We start from the raw sequence: 27038 nt of genomic DNA, 5'->3' as shown, positions 1-27038 counted from the left end.
CTCGCATTCCAAAGAAACCAGAGGAACGGAGCTGCTCGATGCTGGAACTGTAACAAGACCGGACATCTCCAGCGGCAGTGCAGATTGCCACCAAGAAGAACTGCTTGCCAACACTGTGGAAACAGGAATATTGCCCAACAACAGGTAAGCGATGCAACCAACGCTCATCCTCAACTTGATTCCCATTCGGGAAACGAGAAGCTGGTTTCTGGTATCGATGGCCCCAGAACCACAATTCAAGTCTCACAGACTAAACGAGACAACAAAAGTCTGACAGTGGAGGCGACCATAAACAACAAACAACACGTGGCTACAATTGACACCGGTGCCACCGCCTCCATTGTACGAAGAGACTTGGTGAAGATGACATGGCTACATAACACCAACAGCTACCGTCTGAAGACCGCCACAGGAGAAGCAGCAAGGGTGTACGGTGAAGTTCGTCTTACGATCCGTATGGCAGAACTAGAGTTTTCGCATGTGTTTTCGGTGGCAGATATATGTGACGAGTGCATCATTGGAATCGACTTCATGAAGGAGCATGGAATCATTTTGGATATCGGTAATCAAGTCCTGAAATACAGAAATGTAGAGATTCCAATGGTCTATGGCACTGAAAACTCGACAACAATTAGAACTGTCATCAAAGAAGACATGTCGTCGCCCTAGTATTGAAGTGCCGTATACGCCATTTTTACATTTTTGGGAAATCGCATTTAAATGTTCGGAAGATAATTGCGAAAGAACTAACCGCTGGTATTTTTTGATATTTTAGTATGATATATAATTAAAATGTGTCTTTTATATACATGTTATTGGACATCTGCAATTAATTTAGTTTTCAAAATATTTAAATTTTTGTCCAAAATGAGTTTGCCGTATACGCCATGAAAATCAGAAGTTTCTTTTATTCATATACACGTACGTCAAAAAAAACATAACGTACGTCAAAACAATTCTCAAAATTTTCTTGCATTGCATGAAAAATTTGACGTAAATACCAAAATTTCTTGTTTTTGTCAAAACAATAGTGAATATCTCGGCAACGAAAAAAGATAGATAAAAACGGAGAGCAGATTTGAAAAGAGCAACTTCGAAAACATACGACTGCATACCTAGTTCAAAAAATGCAATTTGGCGTATACGGCACTCCAATACTAGGGCGACGATGTGCCTGCCTCCTTCTTCAGAAGTTTTTGTGTGGACCAAGTTAAAGGGGAACTTTGGAAGCCATCGATACCTCATGGTTGAACCAGAAGTTGAGCAAAGTTCCGAAAACATCATCATCGGGAAGACTCTTGTGGCACCAAAGAACAACATGGTACCTGTACGGATACTTAACATCAAACCGTACCTAATCAAACTTAAGAAAGGAGAAGTTGTTGGGCAATGTGAATCTGTGCCCGCAATAACTAAGATCAACGAGGTGGATACACAGATGACTGTGAAACCGGAATAAAACATTACATTGGTGTCAGAAGTGGGATACTTGTGCCGCTAGCAAAGGACCAGCTAGAAAAATCCAAAGCAAGATGCAGCAGTACAATGTGGGTGCACCTTTTGAGAGAATTGCAATAGACGTAGCAGGTCCTTTTCCCGAAACCAACAACGGAAATCGATACATCCTTGTAGTGATGGACTACTTCAGCAAATGGCCTGAGGCATTTGCTATTCCAAACCAGGAAACCAAAACAGTTGTGGATAAGATTGTCTTTCATTGGGTGAGCAGGTTCGGAGTACCCATGGAACTTCATTCCGACCAAGGAAGGAACTTCGAATCTAAGATTTTTCAAGAGGTTTGCTCACTCCTTGGCATCAAGAAGACGCGAACAACACCGCTTCATCCACAATCTGATGGGATGGTTGAGCGATTTAACAGGAAACTTAAGGAACACCTGTCAAAAGTAGTCAATGATAATCAACGAGACTGGGACCGACATATTCCATTATTCTTGATGGCTTATAGAAGTGCAACACATAGTTCTACTGGACATACACCATCGGAAGTCCTATTTGGCTCAACAATACGTCTGCCAAGCGAGATAAAATTTGGAAGTGTTCCAAACGAGCCACATCAAATGGATGAGTACGTAGATAACCTGAAAGGAACACTGACTGACATTCACCAACGGACAAGGACAAATATAAAAGCGTCTAGTGACAGGATGAAAACAAGATATGACGCACGAGCGACAGCAACAGGGTTTAAAGAAGGAGAACTTGTGTGGTTTTACAATCCCCACCGACAAAAGGGACTATCACCGAAGCTACAACAAAACTGGGAAGGCCCTTACACAGTAATAACCAGAATTAACGACGTGGTTTACCGTATACAAAGAGGGGTAAGAGGCAAACTAAAGGTAGTTCATTGTGACCGTTTACATCGTTATAATGGTGAAAGAAGCAATGGAGTTGTTCGGGACGAACAATTCTAAGAGGGGGGCAATGTAACGATGAATTACTGAACTACTTTTAAGATAAAAGTCTGAACACACTACCTACTACTGCAAAGGTAGAAATGTGAACGGACCTTTAGTAATTAAGAAAAATATCCCACTGAACACATCTAAAAATATCCCACTGAACACATCTAAAAATATCCCACTGAACACATCTGAAAATATCCCACTAGACTGGAAGTATGAAATGCCCTTCCTGGAAAGGAAGTTTCGAGAGACAGGGACGAGAGCCTTCGAGGACGTTCTCGAGTCTCGAGATTCCGGTATAAAAGGGCAGCGTAGACACCGACCGGAGACAGTTTTATCTTGAAAGTGAAAGAGTACAGTACAAAGTGAAATAAAGTGTTGCGAATTGTTAGTAGTAAATAAAGTGATTTAAAAGTGTGTTTGTTTGAGCGAATAATAAAAGTAAATTGAGTTGAAATAAAGTGTGTTCTTATTTGAACAGAAAGAAAAGTGCAAATTAAATAAGTTTTATTGTGAACCCGGAATAAAACATTACAATATTGAGATATCAGGCAAGTTTTATCGTGGTTTAGTTCTGAAGTTGAAAGAGCATGTAGCTCCGGAGCAAGGCGACGATTTGTAAGATAAGAAAAATGTATGCAACCACACCTACCGATTTTATCCAATCTGACGATTTATTAATCATTTGTCTCAGAATGTTGTTTTCATTTATTTGGGATACGAATACCTGGACTTTATTAGAATTCCTTTCCTCCAGCTGATCACTTGATACGTTCTGCAAATCATGTTGAGTTTCAGGCCAATCACTGCGGTCCATTTTTAGCCAAACTGGACCATTCCACCAGATATCAGCGTTTTGTACATGATGTTGACTGGTCCAGATTTACCTTATACGAGAAACAATCCTCAGATGGACACCAGCGCAGCCCGAGGACCTTTACAGTCAGAGAATTTTCAAAATCGATAGGAGATAGTTCCCTTTGGTCTTCAGGTAAAGATATGAGAAGTGGCCAGCAATTAGTTGTCCATTTACGAAGGTTAAAACCGGCAAGTGACAAGACCTCAACAAGCTCTTTTTGAAGAGTAATTAAATCCTCAATTGTATCAGCGCCTGTTACCAAATCATCGACGTAAAAGTCATTGAGGATAACTAAAGAAACTCGAGGATGTGTTTCAGCTGTTTAAGCGCACGTTTCGCTAAAAATGAAGCAGCTGAGTTCCCGTAGGTTACAGTTAAAGCCTATAGTGTTTTATCGGAGATTCAGGATTTTCTCGCCATAGAATCCTTTGAAAATTTGTATGTTTTGGTGAAATCCAGATTTGTGTGTACATTATTTCAATGTCCCCAGATATTGTATATACGTGACGACGAGAACGAAGACATGTAAACGAAAGGGATTCATTTAAGGATCTCGAATCAGGTGATGACTTTGCAGAGCCATCAAAAACAACTCTCACTTTAGTTGTACTGCTATCAGCCTTGAACACGGCGTGGTGAGGTAGATAGTAAGAATCTGAATCGTTCATCTCTTTAACTGGTATGTCTTCCATGTCACCCAATGAAATGTATTCGTTTAAGAAAGAAGAATATTGTTTTTGAAGTTCAGGATCACGAACGAATTTCTTTTCCATCGAAATGAGCTTCCATGTGTGGGTTTGCAATTAGGTGTGAATGGTAAATCAACCATGTATCTACCATCTGTATGGCGACTATGAGTTTGAATAAAATCATCCTCAGCTCTTTGTTCTTCAATAGACAAAAGTTGTTCATAAAAAATCTCTTCTAGATGCCAAAAGCGTTCCAAATCAAAGTACTCGGCATGATCAAGCTGTGTGCAAAATGATTTTATAACGAAAGCTTCACTGGATGGTGTGCGATCATAGCTTCCAGCAATTACCCATCCAAAAATGGTCAAAAAAGAGTTAGGAGCACCCGGTTCTGCCCTTGGTGTTTCGAGAGTAGTGTTGAAAATGTTATCTGCTCCGATGAGCATAACAATCGTTCCTGGTTCATAAAATTTCGGATCTGCAAGATCCAACGAAAGAAATTGTGTTGTGTTTAAATTCAACGAAAGTGGAGGAAGCATAGACGTAAGTTTTTTTATTACATGAAAATCGATGTCTATGTGATTTTAATTGAAACGAGATTGTAGTTTTAACGAAACGAGACCATTGGTTGTGCCAGCAGAAGTTGATGCGACTCCAACAATAGGGATACGAGATGGTTTTCTAGGAAGACCCAAACGTTGGAGAGCTTTCTCCGTAATAAACGAGATTTGGGATCCTGAATCGAGTAGAATTCGAATGTTTTGAAACGAGCCAAATTTATCCTGAACCTTAACGGCGGCAGTAGGGAGAATTGTAGATTTAATAGCATCGGATTCGAGAGATGAATGAGCATTAGATTCGAGAGAATGATGAGTAACAACGGAGTTCGAAGGGTTTTGTGTCGATGGTTGTTCAGTTGTTTTATTAGGGGATGTAGTTTTAGGTTCATGTACCAGTGTGTGATGTCAAGCATTGCACGACCTGCACCGAAATTTAGAATTGCAATTGTTTGATGCATGTCCAACTCTAAGACAGTTGAAACAAAGTGAGTTTTCCTTAACGAATTCGTGACGTGTGGTAGTATCAAGAGCGAGAAATGTCTTACAAAATGGAAGTATATGATCTCCCTTACACTTTGGGCAAGTCAGTTTTACTTCAACGAAACGTGTCCGAATATTGTTTGAAACTTTGGTTAATGTTTTTATAGGACGAGAGAATGAGCTACACGATTCGAGACAACTGCACTGCACAGAAGAAATTCTTGGATGGTACAGTCATCCCGAGATTCTACCTTTTTTGCCCACGCTTGTTTTGTTTCACTGTCCAATTTTTGAACAAGAATATAGATCATTTGTAACGCATTCAATCCACGAACTTTTTCATCAGTTCCATTGTAAGCTTGCGAAGAGTTTCTAAATTCAAATTATTAGCCGACGGCAAGGCCATGAAACGATTAAATGTTTTTTGTCATAACGCGCTTCAAGCTTATCCCAAGCTTCGAGGTAATTTTCTTCGGTACACGAAATGTGCCGCTTCACAACCCAGAAATTATTTCAGATATTGAAACTTTTGCGTACCGGTTAGGGAGACATTGCAATCAATTGTTCCCGTGAACAAATCTTTAAAAACCAGCCAATCTTTATAGTCTCCAGTGAAAACTGGAATTACAAGTTTTGGCAACACGACCGACGGACGAGAGTTTGATTGTTCCGATTTTTGCAAAACCGAAGTATTTAATGTTGATGCTTCATCACGATCCTTATCTGGATGTTTTCTTATATACCCAGAAAGTTTAGAAAACGCTTCGAAATTTTGTTTCGTATTCCCCGTATTCGGGTTCAGGGTCCACGAAACCTTCCTGTTTGTAGAACTCGTATAAATTGTTTAGCTGCAAAACGAATTCAGACCAAGCCTCCTGAAGTTTCTTTAATTGAATTTCTAGCATTTCAATAGGGGTGGAATCGACGACTGATTCCGAAAATGTTGAAAACCTTTGCACGGCTGCGTTTTTGTTTGACAATATTCATTTTGCAGAAAAATTTTATTTGAATTTAAAAAAAAAAATTGTTTCTATACCACGACGAAATTGTCTATTTGTGCAATAATTCCAAGATATAGGTATGTACAGTTTATGCTTTCTAATGAACAACACGTTCTAATTGAAGTTTTATAGTGTTCAATTAATTTTTTATAATAAATTTAACACCAAAATGCCAAAGAGTTTATGTGAAAAATGCCATATAAATTCTTAAAATTCTCGAAGAAATCAATGGTTTTGACAGTTCTATATTCTGACTAAGAATTTTATTTGCGATATCAAATAGAATTTAGCCAGTAAATTTTAAAAAGCATATATGTATAATCGTAGGTATAAATTAAATAATTGTTCATGCAATTAAAGTTTTCATGCAAAAAAAATCATGTTTCATCATATTGCATTGTTACGAGGAGCACTTTTTTATAAAAAAAACCATACATATATATTGGCAAAATTGTATGTGTTGCACCATGTAAATGCGGAAAGTCAGACCGTGTAAACATTCATCCAACTTAACCAGCAAACCTGCTGCAAGATGTCATTCCTGTCATTCCTGTCACCTGTCAAAATCAATTTTTGCATAGTCATTTTTTCATTTCTTGTTAACTTTGTAATTTGCTTTGTAAATTGTAATTTTGCTTAAAGAGATTCATTCTAATTAAAACCTTTGTCAAAGATAAATCGTCTTGTTTCATTTATTAAGTTCAATCAAATTTGGAATCGAACATTTGGTTCGATATGTGATATTCAACAATTAAGACTGTGATATAAATGTTCACTGTCGTGCTGCTATATCTATTTTTTGGAGTTCCTGTTTTTTTGTTCCTGAATTCGTGCTTGTGTCCAGCGAATTTGTTCAGCGGAGTTCCTGTTTGCCCAGCAGAAACAATAATTGCAAATCAATAAAAAAGCGATTGATTGTGAATTCGAGAAACTGCTGTTGGAGTTAGCCGTACACTGTCCAGTTATTCATCGCCGTTATTGAGTGCCGTTGTTGAGTGCCGTTATCCAAGTACAGTTGTCCATAGCAGTTATCCATTGCTGTTTTCCAGAACCGTTGTCAATAACTGTCGTCCGTATCATATTTTTGGAATCGCCTGTTGCAGTTAAATATTATACATACGTTTTGTTGAGAGTTTTGCGGAGTCCCAGATACCTGAAAACGAAATTCTGATTAATCAAGGAAATCAAAGTGAGTGAATAATCTTTTATTATATTGATTAAATTAATTATTCGTTAAACATTTTCAAAAAAACATGTTCCCAAATTGATAAATTTAGTAAGAAATTCAGCAATTTGACATCTGAGAAGAAAACTAAAAATTATTTGCTAGGATTATTGAGTGTTTTGGATATAAACTTTACAAAAGCATGTGAGTTATACGATAGTCTTCAAAATTCAGAAGATGATGAAATAGATTTAGAATGGTGTGAAGAACATTACGATATTACTATGGAAACTTGCCTTTCGTATAAAGCTGCTGTTTTAGATGAGTTAGATAGGTTAGATAGTTTGGCATTTGCTGAGAATTCAAAAGATGAAAGTAAAAATGGTGCCAAATTCGATAATCGTCGGGAATCAATAACAATAACACGGTTAAACCATCAACCTTCCGTGAATTTTTTTTTTTTATTTAATTTTGGTGGGGCAGCACCCCCATTTATTCGGCTTAATTCAAGCTACAAAAAAAAACTTAATCTAACCTAAAAACTAACTTATAGCTAACTAAGAGGGTGATCGGGACAGTTAAGAAGGCGGTGTTTAAGAAGAGACGTGCTGATGTTGAAATCAAAATAGTCAAGGTTGGTGTTTATACTCCGCAACATTCGAGTGAGGGGTTCGTTGGATCCATAGGATGTACGGTGGGAGGACAAATAAAAAAGGCGAGGATTTCTCAGATTTCGGGGGTTAGTATTGAAAAAGATGGAATTATAGAGAGTTTGACAGTCAACAGATCCGGTGAGAAGTCGGTGAATAAATAGAATATCGTTTATTTTTCTTCGTTCTTCTAAAGTTTTCAGGTCGATTAGTTTGAGACGATTTTGATAGGATGGGAGGATAAAGGGATCGTCCCACGGTAGGTGACCAAGAGCGAAGCGAAGAAAGCGACGTTGAATGCTTTCGATTCTGGCTGTGTGGACATGGTGATATGGTGACCAGACTTGAGAGGCGTATTCAAGGATGGGTCTAACGAAGGTTATATAAAGGGAGCGAGTCACATAGGGGTTAGAGAATTCTTTGGACCATCGTTTAACAAAACCGAGGGCTGAGTTGGCTTTGTGTATCATGTTATCGATGTGCATTAGAAAATTGAGTTCTCGGTCACATATGAGACCAAGATCTCGAATCGTTTCAACAATGGGAATGTGTTCATTGTGGAGTAGGTAGTAACGGGGAGGAGATTTTATGCGCTTACGTGTGAAGGTCATTGATTGGCATTTGGTTACATTTAATTCGAGACAATTTTTAAGACACCAAACTGAGAAGCTGTCAAGGTCTGATTGAATAACTTTTGAATCATTTACCGATGATATTGTTTTAAAAAACTTAGTATCGTCAGCATACAACGAGATATGGGAGTGCTTTATGATCATATCGATGTCATTAATGGCAAGAATAAAGAGGAGGGGGCCTAAATGACTTCCTTGGGGGACCCCGGAAGTAGCGCAAAAGGGGTAGAGTAAGCATTTCTGAAACGCACTCTATAAGAACGGTTTTGGAGGTAGGAAGATATCCATTTCAAAAATATAGGTTCGAAACCAAGTGCAGTAAGTTTGAAAAGTATTAGGCTGTGGAAAATTTTGTCAAAGGCCTTGCTGAAATCGGTGGAGACAACATCGACCTCCAACCCATCCTCAAGTGCTGAAAGGGTAAAAGATACGTATTCAATGAGGTTAGTGGTAGTGGACTTACCCTTGAGAAACCCATGTTGTCTAGGGGATATAAGTGACTTACAGCGGAAGCTTAAGAGTTCGTTTAGGATGCATTCAAACATTTTGGGTATATGGGAAAGTTTAGCAATGAGGCGGTAGTTCTTAACGTCATTTTTTGCACATTTTTTGTGAATTGGAGTTATAAAAGATGATTTCCATACCTGGGGGAATTCTCCTTGAGATAAAGATAACTTAAATATTTGAGAAAGCGGGAAAGGGAGAGTATGAGAACATTTTTTAAGAAGAATGGCAGGGAGTTTATCTGGTCCTTCGGAGTATTCATCATCAAGTTGATTCAATTTATCTTCGATGAGATTTTTTTCGATGAAATCTGGGAGAAATGGCCCGAAAAAAAAATTTGGCAAATATTTAAAATAAGCTTCATCTGGTTTAAAAGAATCGTCTGTAAAATATTGTTTGAAAAATGTGGCAAACAAGTTTTAGATGTGTTGAGCATCGCTTGAAGTTTTGTTGTTTAGGGAAAGAGATGTTGGATATCCATCAGACTTTTTCTTGTAGTTGACAAACTGATAGAATGTCTTAGGGTCATTAATGAGGTTGGCTTGGGTTTCAATAAGGTACCATGTGTAAAGGGAGTTGCTTAAAGGGTAGTGCAGCTTCGTTGTTAGATTACCTTAAAGTCAACAATGACAATTATGACCAGGCATGGTCAATTTTGGTAACGCTTTACAACCATAAGCGGATCTTAGTCACCACACAGCTAAAAACTTTTTTCGATCAGCCAACAATCAGTGTTGAAACAGCAGATTCCATTAAGGGCCTGTTAGACAAGTCAACAGAGGTGCTTCATGCTTTGAAGAATTTAGGTGTTCCTGTAGATGGTTGGGATATGGTAGTGGTCTTCACTCTCCTGCAAAAATTACCAACAAAAACTCAACAAATGTGGAAAGAAAAGTCAGGTTTGAGTACAGAACTACCTATCTTTAAAGATTTTTCAATTTTTTTGGAAACTAGGTTTCGTTCTTTAGAGGTCGTTTGTCAGCAAAATTCCAAACCCAAATCGAACATGAATCTTAGAAAGGAACAGTCGAAACTGAAACCAAAGGTGTTGCACATGAAGTCGGTGAGAAAGGAGAAGTATAGCTGCGCAATTTGTCACAAGGGTCAGCATTCACTTCGTTCATGCCACTCATTTTTGAAGCTGGATATACCTGCAAGGTTGAAACATGTAAAACAAATCGGCGTTTGCGAAAATTGTTTAGCTTACAATCACAAAACTTTTCAATGTCCAAGTGAAAAACGGTGTTTTTATTGCCACCTGAAACATCACACGCTGTTGCACAATATTCAGCGTGATCAAAATTCTAGTTCCAGCCAAGGTTCTCAGAATTCACAAGCCAATCAAGCGAGTTGTTCTAACTTGAATTCATCTGAAAATAATAATTCAAATTCACAATTTGGTACTTCAAATAATTACCAAAATACAAACCCGATCAATCCAAATGCAAAACCATTCAATCCGAGTGGTGGACAAGCAACCACTTCTCAAAACTATCACGTCTCAAATCCTTCGAACACTGTCGTGTTACTTGCTACAGCAGTCATCCAAATACAAGCAGCCAACGGAGAATTCATCAGTTTGAGAGCGCTGCTAGATCCTGGTTCAGAATCAACATTCATCACTGAACGAGCTGTCCAACAACTTGGTTTGAAAAAATGTCGCACCTTAATGGAATTCTCTGGATTGGGAAATAACAAAAATGGTTCGTGTCACAACTTTGTCGATATGAAAATCAAATCTATACATACCTCTTTTGAAACGGATGCTAGGGCGTTTGTTCTCAAAACTATAACTGGTTTACTTCCCAACAGAGAAGTGCTTCCTAATCAATGGAGTCACATTCAGGGTTTGTGTTTAGCTGATCCTTCTTTCTTTAAGCCGTCTAGTGTTGATTTGCTCCTAGGTAGTGGTGTCTTTGCTGAGGTCGTTTTGCCAGAAATTGTTAGGGGTAATGAGCCTGTGGCACCAATTGCTCAGAATACTCAACTCGGGTGGATTGTTTTTGGCAATGCGCCAATTCAAACATGCCGTGTCCACCTACAGCTTGTTGACATTGATACTCAGTTTCGAAAATTTTGGGAAATCGAAGAAGCACCGTTTGCAAATCCAGAAACTGCTGAAAACATCGCTTGTGAGGAGCACTTCAAAACCCACACCAGACGTTTGCCAGATGGAAGATTCGAAGTTTCACTACCATTCAAAGAAGGTGTTCGAACAGCACTAGGAGCAAGTCAACAGGGAGCACTGCGAAGATTTCTCCAGCTTGAAAGAAGATTCGATAACAATCCTCAACTACAGAAGGAGTACTCAGCGTGCATGTCGGAGTATATTCAGCTCGATCAGATGGAAAAAGTAGATGTCAGCCAAGGTGAAATTCTCCAATCTCCATTCCACTATGTTGTGCTGCATCATGCCGTGTTCAAGGAATCCAGTACAACCACGAAGCTGAGGGTAGTTTTCGATGCTGCTTTCAAAACTACAAATGGAACTTCTTTAAATGAACATCTGTTGGTTGGCCCTAAAACACAATCAAATCTAATGGACATCATACTAAAATGGAGGAAATTCAAGATTACCTTGACGGCTGACATCGAAAAAATGTACCGGCAGATCCAGATGAGAAAACCAGATAACTTTTATCAGCTGATTTACTGGCGAGACAACAAGATGAGTCCTCTGCAGTTGTATCGATTAAAAACCGTCACTTTTGAAACAGCATCCGCTCCTTATTTGGCTACTCGCACGTTAAACAAACTTGCTGATGACGAAAAGGACAAATATCCATCCGATACCAAGATGGAATACCAAGATGGATTTGTACTGAAAAAGAAAACTTGGAGTTAGAATTACATGGTTTTAGTGACGCTTCTATGAAGGCATATGGGGCAGTAGTCTACCTTAGAGTTTTGAACAGAAGCAACAGAATTCACACTCACCTTGTTATGTCCAAAACTAGAGTCGCCCCTCTCAATACAATTTCGCTTCCTAGACTTGAGTTATGCGGGGCTGTTATGTTAGCTCGTCTTTTATGTCATGTAAGAGAAATTTTACAGCTAGGCCAGATCAAAACATACGCGTGGACTGATTCCACAATCACGTTATGTTGGATTGCTGCACCACCATCAAAATGGAAAACATTCATCAGGAATAGAGTGGCCGAAATTCAGAGGTTAACCAACGTAAACATCTGGAATCACGTTCCCACTAAACTGAATCCTGCAGACTTAGCGTCAAGAGGAATTTCACCATCAGAATTAAAAGTCAACACACTTTGGTGGCGAGGATATCTTCAAACAAACTGAAAATTTACTTTTCCCAGTCCAGAAAAAACGTACGAAACTGAAGAAGAATTGCGACCAGTGAAAATCCATTGTGCCTAAGAATCTGAAAATCGAGTTTCAACATTATTTCATAAAATATCAGATTTTAGAAAACTGGTACGAATCGTCGCTTATTGCCGGAGGATTGTACGCTTTTGCTTGAAAAAACTCCCAATGAAGGAAGTAATTTCACCACTTACCACTATCGAGTTACAATATGCAACATTTAACTGTATCAGAGCTGCCCAAAGAGTGATGTTTCCTGAAGAAATTTCGGACATTATCAAGAATCCATCATCATCGAAACATTTTGGATAACTGCATCCCTTCATTGGCCGAAATGGCATACTTCGAGTTGGAGAACGTCTTCATAATGCAAATTTACAATATGAACAACAACATCCTGTCATTTTACGACCAGAACACATCCTTTCGAAATTACTTGTCAGAGAAGCACATGAAAAAACTCTCCATGGTGGACTCCAGCAAATGGTCACCTTTCTTCGCAACAAATACTGGATTTTCAATCTAAAGAGAAGTGTGAAAAAATATATTCATGACTGTGTAATTTGCTTCCGATTTAAGGCCAAACCAATGCAATAACTAATGGGTAACTTACCAGCTGCTCGTGTCAGAGTCTCCCGGCCATTTACGCATACCGGTGTAGACTATGCCGGACCGATTGAAGTTAAGGCCTGGAAAGGACGCGGAGGCAAAGTATATAAGGGATATTTTGCGATATTCGTTTGTTTATCCACCAAGGCAATTCACTTGGAAGCCGTGAGTGATATGACCACGCAGGCATTTCTGGCAGCATTCAGGAGGTTTACTGCACGTCGAAATGTGTGCACTGAAATATACTGCGACTGCGGAAAAAACTTTGTAGGTGCCAATACTGAACTCCAAAAGATGATGAAGGCTGCAGAAATAAACTGGCAGCATATCTCAACAACCATAACTAACGTAGGAACCAAATGGAACTTCATTCCTCCCGCTTCTCCCCATTTCGGTGGATTATGGGAAGCCGGAGTGAAGTCCGTAAAGTTTCATTTGAAACGGGTTGTCAAAAATGAATCCCTGACATTCGAGGAGCTCAGCACGCTTCTCAGCGAAATAGAAGCGTGTTTAAACTCGAGACCTCTTTGTCCAGTCTCCGACAACATTGACGACTTCGAAATTCTAGCGCCTGCACACTTCCTGTTTGGAACATCGGCCCATCTAATACCAGAAGCGGACTTGGCAGAAAAGATTTCCAACCTTGATAGGTGGAATAAAATCTAAATTGCAGTCCACTCCTTTTGGAAGCAGTGGAGCAGCGAGTATTTAGCTCGTCTTCAGCAACGACCGAAATGGTTGAAAACGAAAACACAGCCCAAAATCGGAGACTTGATATTGCTGAAAGATGAGCGTTTGCCACCATCACAATGGGCCCTTGCGCGAATCACCTCGTTAATACCAGGAAAAGATGATCTTACTCGTGTCGTCAAAATTAGAACGCAATCTGGAGAGTTCAAAAAACCCATTACAAAATTATGCCTACTACCGTCAAACAAAACCTCAGACGAAAATGCTACTATCCAACCAAGGACGAAAATCTAACATGCAATTAATAAACACTCATGCAAAACTATCGTTCTTATGAAATCAAAATTAGAAATAATAATCATTCACAAAATTCGCTCACAGAAAATCCAAAAAATTGAATATTAGTCACTCACAAATTCGTAATCACTCAATATGTCGCTCACAGAAAATCAAAATATTCGACAATATCATAATTTTTTAAAATTCAATCACTCAAACCACTAACACAATTTCGATACACTCACTCATTCGCTATCGTTCACAAAATCACAACCAATTTCGATACACTCACTCATTCGCTATCGCTCACAAAATCACAATCAATTTCGATACACTCACTCACTCAGTATCGCTCACAAAATCACAATCAATTTCGATACACTCACTCACTCGCTATCGCTCACAAAATCATATTCAATTTCGATACAATCATTCGCTATCGCTCACAAACTCACAATCAAGTATTCAAACATTCATATTCTAATATCGAGCAAACTCACATTCAATCATTCGATATTATTCAAAAATTTTACAACACTCACAAATGTTCATAATATTCACAGTAAATCACAAAAAATTCAATTTGAAATATTATTAAATAAATTGTTTCAAAACAAATACAAATTTCAAAATACTCTCATATAAAATCTTAAATATCACAAATCAATGACATTATTACTATAACATATAATTTACCAATTAAATCACAGTCACCGAAAGATTGATTTGCCATATAAATCACAATCACGTCAAAATCACAGTCAGCGCATCAACACAATTTCAAAGTAATTTTTATACACCGATAAATAAATTTGTTTTCACTGAAATTAATTTTAATGAACCGAAAAATAATTTATTTTTACTAAAAAACAATTTTAATTCACCGAAAAATAATTTTATTTTCACTAAAAACAATTTTAATTCGCCGAAAATAACTTTATTTTCATTCAAAATAACTTTAATTCATCGAAACTTAATTTCAAATTCACTTAAAACAACTTTAAAAAGGCAGTAAGAAAAATTTAATTCACTTTCAAATCAATTTAATTCACCGTAAAATATTTTAAATTCACTTAAAAATCACAGCAGACGAACGACAAAAAACTTTCGAAACAAATTACAAATCAGAATAAAAATTAATTTTTTTTAACCGAAAAACCGAAACACTCTGTTAAACTAATCAATAACCATATTTAATTAATCAAAATCCAAAAAATTTACAGTCCACTTACAATTCGATATAAAAAATAAATTGCACGACTGGGGTCGCACGTACTTGCTCTTATGCTTAAAGTAACTATATTGTTAAAGCTTTTTATTCAAGAAATTTAAAATTTGATATTTTGAAGAAATTTCATAAGTAGTATAAAAAAATTAGATCTGTTTTTATAATTAATTAAACTCCGTTATAAATTATCTTAAAAAAAAAAAACAAATATGCCATTTTATTTCTTGTATAAAAAGGTATTTTTAGAAAAAAAATTTCGAAAATAGTAGGAGCCGTTTTTTAAAAAAATAATTTTTTATGTATAAAATTTTTTTAACATTTTTCAAAAAAAAAGTTGGTATGCCATTTTGAAGAAATAATTAATTTACACATAAAAACTAAATTTCAAAATTTTTCTTTGATCCGTTTTCATTTAAATCGGGTTAATGTTGTACGAGATATTCAGAAACGAAAAAAAACGTTCTATGACAGGTACCGTTAATAACGTTACAAAAAAAATTATTTTAAAAGTTAGCTCTTATGTGTAGTACTACACACAAAAATTTTAATCAAAATCGTTAGAGCCGTTTTTGAAAAAAATTAACTTTTCTATTTCCGTTATATGGCAGGTACCGTTAGTTTTGGTCATAAAAAAAAATTTTCAATTTCCCCTCTAGGGAATCACCAAAAACTGCTAACTACCAAGTTTGAAGAAAATCACTTCACTCGTTTAGGCTGCAGCTCCAGATAGAGACAGACGGACAGACAGACAGACAGACAGACAGACAGACAGAATTGCCGGACCCACTTTTTTGGCATTCTCCATCATCGTAATGTCATGTAAAATTGTTATCTCGAGTTCGATTTTTTTTACGAATCCTAAACTTGCCCTATAGTACCTATATCGCAAGTAAAAATTAAATAAAATTAAAAATTCATAGGTATTCAAAAAATTAACACCCTATAGGTACCAGAATACTTTTTTGCAAAACAACAACAGAAAATTCCATCAATGAAGTGTGACGGCACACAAACCCATGTATTAAATGGACGACACACAAACCCATGTATCAAATGGGCGACACACAAACACGTATATTTTTGATGGGAATAAAAAAGAATGCAAATAACAACAAATACTACAATGAAATTAATGAAATGAAATTAATAGAATATTTTAAAATAACTCACCTGGGTTTTCTAAGATAATTTCATAATAAACGCAATGATTTTTTTACACTTTATTAATTTCACACGTAAAAAAAAAACAAACACTTCTGGCTTAATGACTTTTGAATGAACACACACACGCACAGCACATAGTGGGGTATGAATGAACACAATCCACTCGAACAAGACATTAAATTATTCGTACAAAATAATTTGAAAAATCACTGTTTCGCGTTATAATTGTTTTTTTTTTTGTGATTAAATTCAATTAAGAAATAATATTTCACGAAACTAATAAAAAAAAATGCGAAAGAAAACAAAAAAAAAAAAACTACAACCGATGCTGGTTTGTGGAACATAAACAAACTGAAAAAGGTAGTAGAACTCTTGTCATTCAACCTTAGATCTGTTCGACTAGAGATTTTTTTTTGTCTTCGTAATCTATTACCATATTATTGTTGTAAATTTAGTAAATATTGTTTTTTCTATCGTTTCATGGCTCATGAGTATTCTGAAGAAAGAAATTATAACAACTTGAGAACTTCGTTCACAGCCGGGGAGGAATGTTGCACCAAGTAAATGCGGAAAGTCAGACCGTGTAAACATTCAGCCAACTTAACCAGCAAACCTGCTGCAAGATGTCATTCCTGTCATTCCTGTCACCTGTCAAAATCAATTTTTGCATAGTCATTTTTTCATTTCTTGTTAACTTTGTAATTTGCTTTGTAAATTGTAATTTTGCTTAAAGAGATTCATTCTAATTAAAACCTTAGTTTCAAAGTTAGATTTAGCATGTAAGAATATGAATAACAAAAGGAATGCAAAAATAATGATAAAAAAGTTACGTTATTTTACAATGTTTGTTGAGAGCGAGAGTAAATTTAGAATTTTAATTGCTGAATGTTGAGTAAGGGTGAAATTGGACATTGTTGGGCATTGTTTTTCATTACAAAACACCCCGTTTAGGCGGGAGGGGTAATTTTCTAAAAAAAAATACTTAAAATCAAAAAATTTTATTAAAAAACAACGGCAACACTTACAATTATGAACAATGCTTTTTTCGAAAGCTAAAATTATACATAATCCAGTCAAATAAGGGTTTAACCTCGGAATGAATGTTAGTAGAAATTTTTTTTGCTCAATATCTTCCTTTTGCCATTCTATAACATATCTCAAAAGTCTAGAAAAATCTCATGTCCGCTTGTCGCGGTTTCAAGGTCAAATCGCGAAATGGAGATTTTCAAAATTAGCAAAAATAGGCTATGGTATTATATACACATATAATACATGATTTCAAGGTATTTTTTAATGCTGATTCCAAAAAATCTAAAATCAAGACAATCTGACGTCTCTGGAAAAAGTTATACCTGTTTTTCATCTGTCAACTCATATTATTATAACAGTTGCAAACTTACTGCCGAAAAACCCTTAAAAGTTATGGTAGATGAACCAAATTTTGCATGAAGATTTTAGAATCCATCATTATTAAAAATCAAAACAATCCATTACAAAAAATATATATACCTACGAAATAATGGTATTTTTTGAAGGAGGGGCAAATTTTAGGATATGCACTAAAGAAGCTTCTTGTTCATCTTAGGGATAAGTGGTAATAGGCTAATTTTTTCATTTTAATCTTTGTTTGGATATTCTTTAACTACCCTCAAAAATCTAAAAAAATCTCATGTCCGCAAGTCCTAATTTTGGAGGTTAAACTAAGTTAGGTGCAGACTTAAAAAAATTAGCAAGAAAAGTTTAAATTTGTATATGTATACCAACATAAGCGACATGATTTAAGGGTATTTTTTAACACTTATTCAAAAAAACTCACAATAAGTCAACCTGAACATCCCTGAAAAGTAATGCACCTTATTCATGTTGATCTGACACAAATATCTGAAGTGTTGTTTTTCAATTTTTTAAAATCTGCACCTTATCTTCAAACCAGGAAAATTAGGACTTGCGGACATGAGATTTTTTTATATTTTTGAGGGTAGTTAAAGAATATCCAAACAAAGATTAAAATGAAAAAATTAGCCTATTACCACTTATCCCAAAGATGAACAAGAAGCTTCTTTAGTGCATATCCTAAAATTTGCCCCTCCTTCAAAAAATACTATTATTTCGTAGGTATATATATTTTTTGTAATGGATTGTTTTGATTTTTAATAATGATGGATTCTAAAATCTTCATGCAAAATTTGGTTCATCTACCATAACTTTTAAGGGGTTTTCGGCAGTAAGTTTGCAACTGTTATAATAATATGAGTTGACAGATGAAAAACAGGTATAACTTTTTCCAGAGACGTCAGATTGTCTTGATTTTAGATTTTTTGGAATCAGCATTAAAAAATACCTTGAAATCATGTATCATATGTGTATATAATACCATAGCCTATTTTTGCTAATTTTGAAAATCTCCATTTCGCGATTTGACCTTGAAATCGCGACAAGCGGACATGAGATTTTTCTAGATTTTTGAGATATGTTATAGAATGGCAAAAGGAAGATATTGAGCAAAAAAAATTTCTACTAACATTAATTCCGAGATTTACCCCATTTTTCTCCTTATTTGACTGTATTAACACTTAATTTGAATTTTTAAGTGAGGTTAATTAAATCAATTGTTTTTAAAACAAATGAATGAGCCTGGTAAAGAAAGTAGTTTTTCTATTTTTCAATTTTCAAGGAAAACAAGAAGGCATAGGAACATAATGATTTTCAGTGTTTGATAAGAAATCAATTGAGGTTGTTTATTTTATCGATAAACATCGTATTGAAATCCACAGTCATTACTAAAATAGTAATCAACGTGTTTTTTTAAACTTTTTTTCTAAAGTTTTGACTTTGAAATCATTTATTTCGAAATAGTCGGTTTAAATAAATTCATTTTAAAATTTAAATTAAGTGAATACTTTAGCTTTCGAAAAAAGTATCGTTCATAACTGTAAGTGTTGCCGTGGTTTTTTAATAAAATTTTTTGATTTTAAGTATTTTTTTTTAGAAAATTACCCCTCCCGCCTAAATTGGGGAAGATAGATACCCCGTCTTATAGAAAAAAATGATTGTATTTAACCCTTCTACAAAAAACCGCTATCAATTCTTGGTTGCTTAGTTGTAGTACTTTCCCCTCAAATGTTTCTTTTTTATTTGAGAAAATCTGAATCTGCGAAAAAAAGATAGGTTCAAATGGCCATACTTTGGTTAATTTTCAATGAAAAAATTTAATAAGACCAGCATTTTAAAGAAAATTTAATCTTCTATCTTTTATTAGAGCAATGTTAAATCTCAGCCCAAATAAGAGACACAACCAAAAAAGTAAAATCTAAAAAAATCGAATTTTTTTTATTTTTGTTTTGACTGTTTTGGTAAGGTAGGGGGCTTTTGCACCCCTATCTCTGGTTTGACCCTCTCATTTAATAGCACTCCGCGGTTTTATCTTTTTTATAACCCATTGAACGATTCCTGCAATAAAAATTCGTGAACGTCTTACTTCCTTTCTGAAAGACATAATCAATAGCCGTAATTTTGGCGTTGGTGAAAAAATAGAAGGTTTGGTAATTTTAAGTTTTCTCAAAAAATAAAAGAGATTTGGACTTCTAGTTTTCGGTGTTTGACTCAAAATATATAAGAGAAATACAAATTAAAAAAAAGTACTTAATTTGGAAGATTTTTTGAAAAAAAAAAAACAGTTTGAACTTGTTTTGATTTTTTTTTTCAAAGTTTTGTGTTTGAAAATGTTTTTTCAAAAACTATTGATCAAAAAACATTTATTTAAAAATCAACTAGTAGTTTGAGTTGTGTTGTCGTTGTCTTAAAATATTTTTTTTTGATTTAAAGTCGATTTCTTAATTTTTAATTTTTTTTTGCACCTTCATGACAAATTTTACACATGTTCGCCACACTTACGGACAGGCAGGCAGCGGTTTCTTAAAACTATCTAGGGGTATGACTCTGAATACTAAGGAATTACCTGCAAACTTTAGGTCGCTGGCTCTAAGACTATGGAACCCAACAACACAATGTGATATAAATAGGATTGAAAGTGTTCAAAGAAACTTTTTGCGCTTTGCGTTAAGAAAATTCTTCGGTTGTGGTAACACAATTCATAACTCGTATCAGTCAGTACTAGGAATGCAAGCTCTGCATTCACTCAGAGAAATGTATAGTGTACACAGTGAGCCTGAACAAGTTTAAGGTTGACCTAAAATGACGACAAAAACTAAAGATGAGGTTTTGTTCCTGAAGGCCTCAGCAATAATAATCCGTTTTTACCAAAATCGGATTAGCTTCCTTTTTCGAGATAACCCCGTAAACGTGTTTTTTTTTGAGAAAAACTCATATCAACGCAAGGCTCGAGTACGATAACTTAGGCGCCGAGAATTGAAAACGGTTTTTAGTAGAGGTATTCAATACAATCATTTTTTGTAATGGGAGGGAGGGTCTATGTCCCTCCCTTTAGGCAGGAGGGGCAATTTTCTAAAAAATCATAAAAAAAATTATTAAAAAACAATGGCAGCACCTACAGTTATGAATGATACCTTTTTCAAAAGCTAGAATTGTACACTTAAATAAAATTTTTAAATCAAGTTATTTTAATCAGTTGTTTTTGAAATAATCGATTTCAAAGTCAATAATTGTGGAAAAGAAGTTTAAAAAAAACATTGAATAATATTTTTGTCAAGACTTAGGGTTTCATTACGATATAAATTGATAAAGTAAACTACCTCAATAAATTCCTTATCAAATACTGAAAACGATATGTTTTTATGCCTTCTAGTTTTTGAGAAAATTGAAAAATAGGAAAACTATTTTCTTTATCAGATTTCTATTTTCTTGGCTATTTTGCTATGCCATTATCAAAAATCAAAAATTAAAAAGTACTGTACTTAATCTACTTCGATTCCATGAATGGGTTTTATTTCCATTTAAAATTGGATCTTCAAAATAAAATTTCTTGGTACCAGTGTGGTACCAGAACGCTCATTAGAGAACCTGATAAAGAAAGTAGTTTTCCAATTTTTCAATTTTCTTGAAAACTAGAAGGCATAAAAACATGGTTTTCAGTATTTTATAAGGAATTTATTGAGGTAGTTTACTTTATCAATTTATCCCGTAATGAAACCCTAAGTCTTGACAAAAATATTATTCACTGTAAGTGTTGCCATTGTTTTTTAATAATTTTTTGTATGATTTTTTAGAAAATTGCCATAGACCCTCCCTCCCATTACAAAAAATGATTGTATTGAATACCTCTACTAAAAACCGTTTATTCTCGGCGCTTAAGTTATCGTACTCGATACTCGACTTGCGTTGATATGAAATTTTCTCGATAAAAACAGGTTTACGGGGGTATCTCGAAAAAGAAGCTAATCCGATTTTGGTAAAAACGGATTATTATTGCTGAGGCCCTCAGGTTTATAATATCGTAGAATGAATAAATTAATAAATAATAGTCCAGTCAAGTTATACTTTTGGTGAGAAATAATTCGCTATTGCAATTCGGACTCAAAATATGGAGTGCACAGCACAAGTACAGAAGCTAAATCCCCCATTTTCCACAAAAAAATCGGGACGACTTTGGCCGCCATTTTGTTTTGAACAGTTTTGCGACTATAGCTTGTAGTTCGGCTTGTTTTGGTCTTAGAGAAAAATGTAATGAGACAAAGTTGTAGTAAATTTTATTTCCCACAGAATATGTTAAGTAACTTTTTACTCTAAAACCTACCATTTCGGAATTATAATGAATTTCGTAAAATATTATGCTCACTTTTTTTTATATTCACCAAAACACACATGTACCAGGAACCAGACCTATCTTTCTATATGTTTTTGGGCACTCTGAATCCGAATTTCAAGTCCGTTTGGCCCGGTCACCCTCCAGTTTTGAGCTGTGACTGCATTTTGTTTGAATTTTTATGACTTTTTTGGAGTGTTTGCATTTTTCTCAAAACTGGATGGTGTTCGGACAAAACGGACTTGAAATTCAAATTCAACGGGTCCAAAAACATATAGAAACATAGGTCTGGTTCCTGGTACAAAAAACTTTTTTTTTGTGTGCCGGGGATGATAGCGAAAGTGCCAGCACACAAAAAAAAAGTTGTGTGTACCAGGAACCACACCTATCTTAAAAGCAAGCATATTAATCAGGGTGGTGCAATAAAATGTTATTTTTTTAGTTTTTCGAATAATTTGGATTTTAATGACACAGTTGGTTAATTTCTAAATCCTGTTTTCTGAGATATTGAGTTTAAAGTGGTTTTTTTCGTATTAGGGTGGCTCTAAAAAATGTTATCTTCTACAGTTGCTTGTGGAATTCCGAAAAATTCAACGTGGATATTATTTTGACCAAATTATCGAAGAAAAAAATTTTTCCATTAGGGTGGTTCAATTTAGTTTTTTTTATTACCTAATTTAAATAAAAATAATTTTCATTGAAGAGAATGTTTGTAAAACATGGTTTATGAAATATAATGTAAAATGGGAAAGTATTTTCGCATTAGGGGCGCAGAAAAAGGATATTTTACACTAACGCTTCGAATTCAACCAAATTCGATTCAATTTTTGACATGAATGTAATATTACTGTAGCAAAAAACGCACTTAACAAACTTTCGGTGCACTAAAACAAATTTTTTTTCAACGCAAAGAAAAAAACTTTCTTGAACACCCTTATTATAAATATTTGTTTCCATCGATAATAATTTGTTTCAAATGTAAACCACTCGTTGATTTTATTATTTTTTTTAAGAAAGTATGTAATTTTTTTGAGCCACCCTAATGGAACACGGTTTACAGATCTTCCGTGTTATTAAAAACAATATTTTCGGGAACTGATTTTTTGCTTAACAAACAAAGCTCATTCTGTGCCTGTGGTCATTTTTTATATTATTTTTTCTGACGTTTATGAACACTAGGGTGTCCGTTATTTCCCAAAGTGATGTTTTCGGGGATGACACCCCCTAGATCGAAAGCTTAGGACCTAAATAAGGGAAATTTAGCAAAAAAAAATTTTTTCGAGGTCATTAACCCGTGCCTCTAGGGTCATACTTTCCCCATACAAATTTGTATGGGAAATTTTTAACTCATACATAAAATTTTTTTTCTCTCGAGTTAAATCATATTTTTTTTTAATGTTTGATAATTCTGGTTGGAAAACAGTTACTTTAAAAGATCACATTCAAAATTTCCCGTTAAAAAATTTTTTTATATTTTATTTCGGTTTTTAAAATTATTAGCTGTTTTCGTAGTTTTTGCTTTCACCTATCACACAATTTTAAATGCAATTTTATTGTTTTTTAATTCTTTTCAAATATTGCATTCAAAAATTTGTGAATAAATCAAAAATTTCAATTTTTTGAAATTTTTTTTTTTTAATTTTTGCCGTTTTTATAATAAATAAATATTATTAAATACTTTACCCTTTCTTGTTTGCAAGTTTTTTGATGTAATTTTTTAGGTGAATAATTTGTAAACGAAATTCAATAAAAATATTGTAAACATATCTTTTGTAGTTCGAGAAAAATAAATTTAAACGTATAAAAACGGCAAAAATTAAAAAAAAAAATTTCAAAAAATTGAAATTTTTGATTTATTCACAAATTTTTGAATGCAATATTTGAAAAGAATTAAAAAACAATAAAATTGCATTTAAAATTGTGTGATAGGTGAAAGCAAAAACTACGAAAACAGCTAATAATTTTAAAAACCGAAATAAAATATAAAAATTTTTTTTAACGGGAAATTTTGAATGTGATCTTTTAAAGTAACTGTTTTCCAACCAGAATTATCAAACATTAAAAAAAAATATGATTTAACTCGAGAGAAAAAAAATTTTATGTATGAGTTAAAAATTTTCCATACAAATTTGTATGGGGAAAGTATGACCCTAGAGGCACGGGTTAATGACCTCGAAAAATTTTTTTTTTGCTAAATTCCCCTTATTTAGGTCCTAAGCTTTCGATCTAGGGGGTGTCATCCCCGAAAACATCACTTTGGGAAATAACGGACACCCTAATGAACACTCAGTGACTGCTGAAAATTGTACTAGCGCAGGACTGCAAACATTCTGCAGAATTGATGTGTTCATTAATGCAGCAAAGCAGAAAGACGATTGTACTTACGCAGATATCCGACGTTTATGCAAACTCCCTTAGTTGAGAGCTTTATGCATCTTTAAAAAAAATAGCCCTGTTACGCTCACTACAGGGTATGGTGAGAACCCGAGAAGTTGGCCAGACAAGGAACTTTTTTGTTAAAAAAAACTGTTGACATTGGCGACTTTACATACCCTAAGCGGTGCACAAAGCTGGCAACTAATTCTATGTTATAAATATCGGAGATCTTTTATTTTGGTAACCAAAGTTATCAAAACAAAACAAAAAAAAAACAACCTGATAAAAAAGTAAGTTTTTCAATTTTCTCAAAAACTATATGGTTTTCAGTGTTTGAGACAGTTTTTTTGTATCAGTAGATTTTATATGAAATTAGTGGTCATGACAAAAAAAGTATTCAATGTGTTTTTTTAAAATAAATTGTTTCCCTAGCTTTAACTTTGAGACCGATTATTTAAAAAACTATTAAATTTAACAACTTCAATAATGCGTAGAATTGTGGCTTTTGAAAAAGGTATCATTCATAACTGTAAGTGTTGCCGTTGTTTTGAAATATTTTTTTTTATTTAAGATTGTTTTTTTTTTTTTAGAAAATTACCCTCCTGCCTGAACGGGGGGAGGTTGGTAGACCCCCTTCCACAGTAAAAAAAATAATTGTATTGAACCCCTCTACAAAATAACGTTATCAAATCTCGGCGCCACTCTACCCTCACAAACATAGTTAAAATTAATAGTTCTTTAAATTTTTTTTGATAAAAGCTTTTTAAAGAAAGTTATGGTGAATATTAAAAAAAAAGTGAGCATAGTATTTTACGAAATTCATTATAATTCAGAAATGGTAGGTTTTAGAGTAAAAACTTACTTAACATATTCTGTGGGAAATAAAATTTACTACAACTTTGCCTCATTACATTTTTCTCTAAGACCAAAACAAGCCGAACTAAAAGCTATAGTCGCAAAACTGTTCAAAACAAAATGGCGGCCAAAGTCGTCCCGATTTTTTTGTGGAAAATGGGGGATTTAGCTTCTGTACTAGAATTGCAGTTGCGAATTATTTCTCAGACCTCCATACAACCAAATCTAAAATGACAGGGCTATAAGGTTTCTTCATAAAACAATTCAATAAGGAACTGTTAGTTTTTGGGTGGTCAAATTTTCCTCTGTGTACACATTGTTGGTGAATCACCCTGTATATTATTATCGAGGCCCCCATATCGGTTTTATGGTAAACTGATGTCGTTTTCTATCGAATCTCAGAAAAAGATTTGTGAATCTGACAGCTGAAAGGGGGAGGGGTGAAGAGGAGGAATAGTGGAAAAATCTCAGATTTCTCGATCTATTTGCGTTTTGAGATTTAATTTTTTTTTTGACATTAAAAAAAACATGAATGATTGTTTTTTTCACAACCGAACGAGCGGCTTGCTTGGCGGTGGGTGCGGACGAAACGACTTTGTGGCCAGCTGGAGGTCGTAATTTTTGTCAAAAAAAAAAAATAAAAATACGAAATTGTAGGTCTGAACAGGGTCTACAAATTTGATTAAAATATTTTTTTGGATTTTCATCACCAAAAAATAGATAATGTCAAAAAACAAATCCCATATCGTAAAATGTTGATATATCTCGAAAACGGTTCATGATACGCAAAAAAATGTGTATACATGAATTGTAGAACATGGTAAAAGCTACAAAAAAGCTCCTTGTAAAATTTTCTTATCTCGAAGGATAGCCGAGTTATTGTCAAAAAAGTTATTGCGGAAAAAGCTCATAGGAAATCTTGGTCGAAAACTTCAAGTTAAGCTTTTTTAAGCATCCCCTACAACATATCCAAAATTTAGCTTTCTCGGTCATTTTGCATTTCCAAATGTATAAAATGACTGGACTAAATGAATTTCATTTCATATACTGAGTGAGAAATATAACTTCAGTCGCGTGTACATGTGTACACACACTGTTTTTTTTTTATACGCACAGATTTCGTACACAATTACAAAACTAGATTTCATATTCTATTTGCAGTGGAAAATCTGAAATTTTTACCCAAAAATCTCAAAAGTCAATAGAAAACGACATGAAATAAATCTAAATCTGAACCATGAACAGTTTTTTAGCAATCGAACTTACCAAAGAAAAAGAAATATAGCAGAATTATATTAAGAAATATATAACCATATAAAGAACCAGGGAAGAACACAACAGAACTGTTGTCTTATTTTGTGTTTCCCTTGTTCTTTCTTTCTTTGTCTTTCGGTATTGAATTAATTTCTTGTGTTGCATCAGCCGATGAACTAACTTTCCCAGAGATACCCAAAAGAGATGAGAAACTTCTGACGTCATACGGGTTTGCCTACAAGCTGCTTTAGACATTTTTGGATAAGTATGCGTGAAAAAATATACATTTTTGGCTAAGTATGCGTGAAAAATCGTATATTTTTGCTTAGTTGTGCGCAAAAACACCGTGGCTACACTATGTGTGTTTTTCACATTTATTCACGAATACAAAAGAGATTACAACAACACGAAATAAACAAATGGGTTTTGGGGGGTAAAACGAACGAAAGTTTCCCATCTCCTTTGGGTATCTCTGAACTTTCCCAAGCTGCAGTGTTTCTATGCCGTAGATTTGTCTTCGGATTAGATTAAAATGTAATGTAATGTAAAGTTATAAGAGTAAAGATTT

General features: G+C 34.6%; 3 protein-coding genes across 3 annotated transcripts in view; all 3 read left to right on the top strand.

Annotated features, from left to right (window-relative positions):
* Positions 1-6611: 6611 nt before the first annotated feature.
* LOC129907137 (hemicentin-2-like) overlaps positions 6612-27038 on the top strand; it is a gene marked incomplete in the record, with an annotated part of 112986 nt that continues 92559 nt past the window's right edge. The window contains 1 exon segment of the mRNA XM_055983208.1: positions 6612-7204.
* LOC129905185 (uncharacterized) lies at positions 9529-11811 on the top strand. Its single transcript, XM_055980599.1, has one exon. The coding sequence runs from the start codon at positions 9529-9531 to the stop codon at positions 11809-11811; it is 2283 nt and encodes a 760-aa protein (XP_055836574.1).
* Positions 12894-13568, top strand: LOC129905176 (uncharacterized). Its single transcript, XM_055980589.1, has one exon. The coding sequence runs from the start codon at positions 12894-12896 to the stop codon at positions 13566-13568; it is 675 nt and encodes a 224-aa protein (XP_055836564.1).

Source organism: Episyrphus balteatus, chromosome 1, assembly GCF_945859705.1.
Source record: "Episyrphus balteatus chromosome 1, idEpiBalt1.1, whole genome shotgun sequence".
In the NCBI taxonomy this organism is placed as follows: Eukaryota; Metazoa; Arthropoda; class Insecta; order Diptera; family Syrphidae; genus Episyrphus; species Episyrphus balteatus.
The sequence above is the reverse complement of the archived record's forward strand: the minus strand, read 5'-3'. Positions and strand labels throughout refer to the sequence as shown.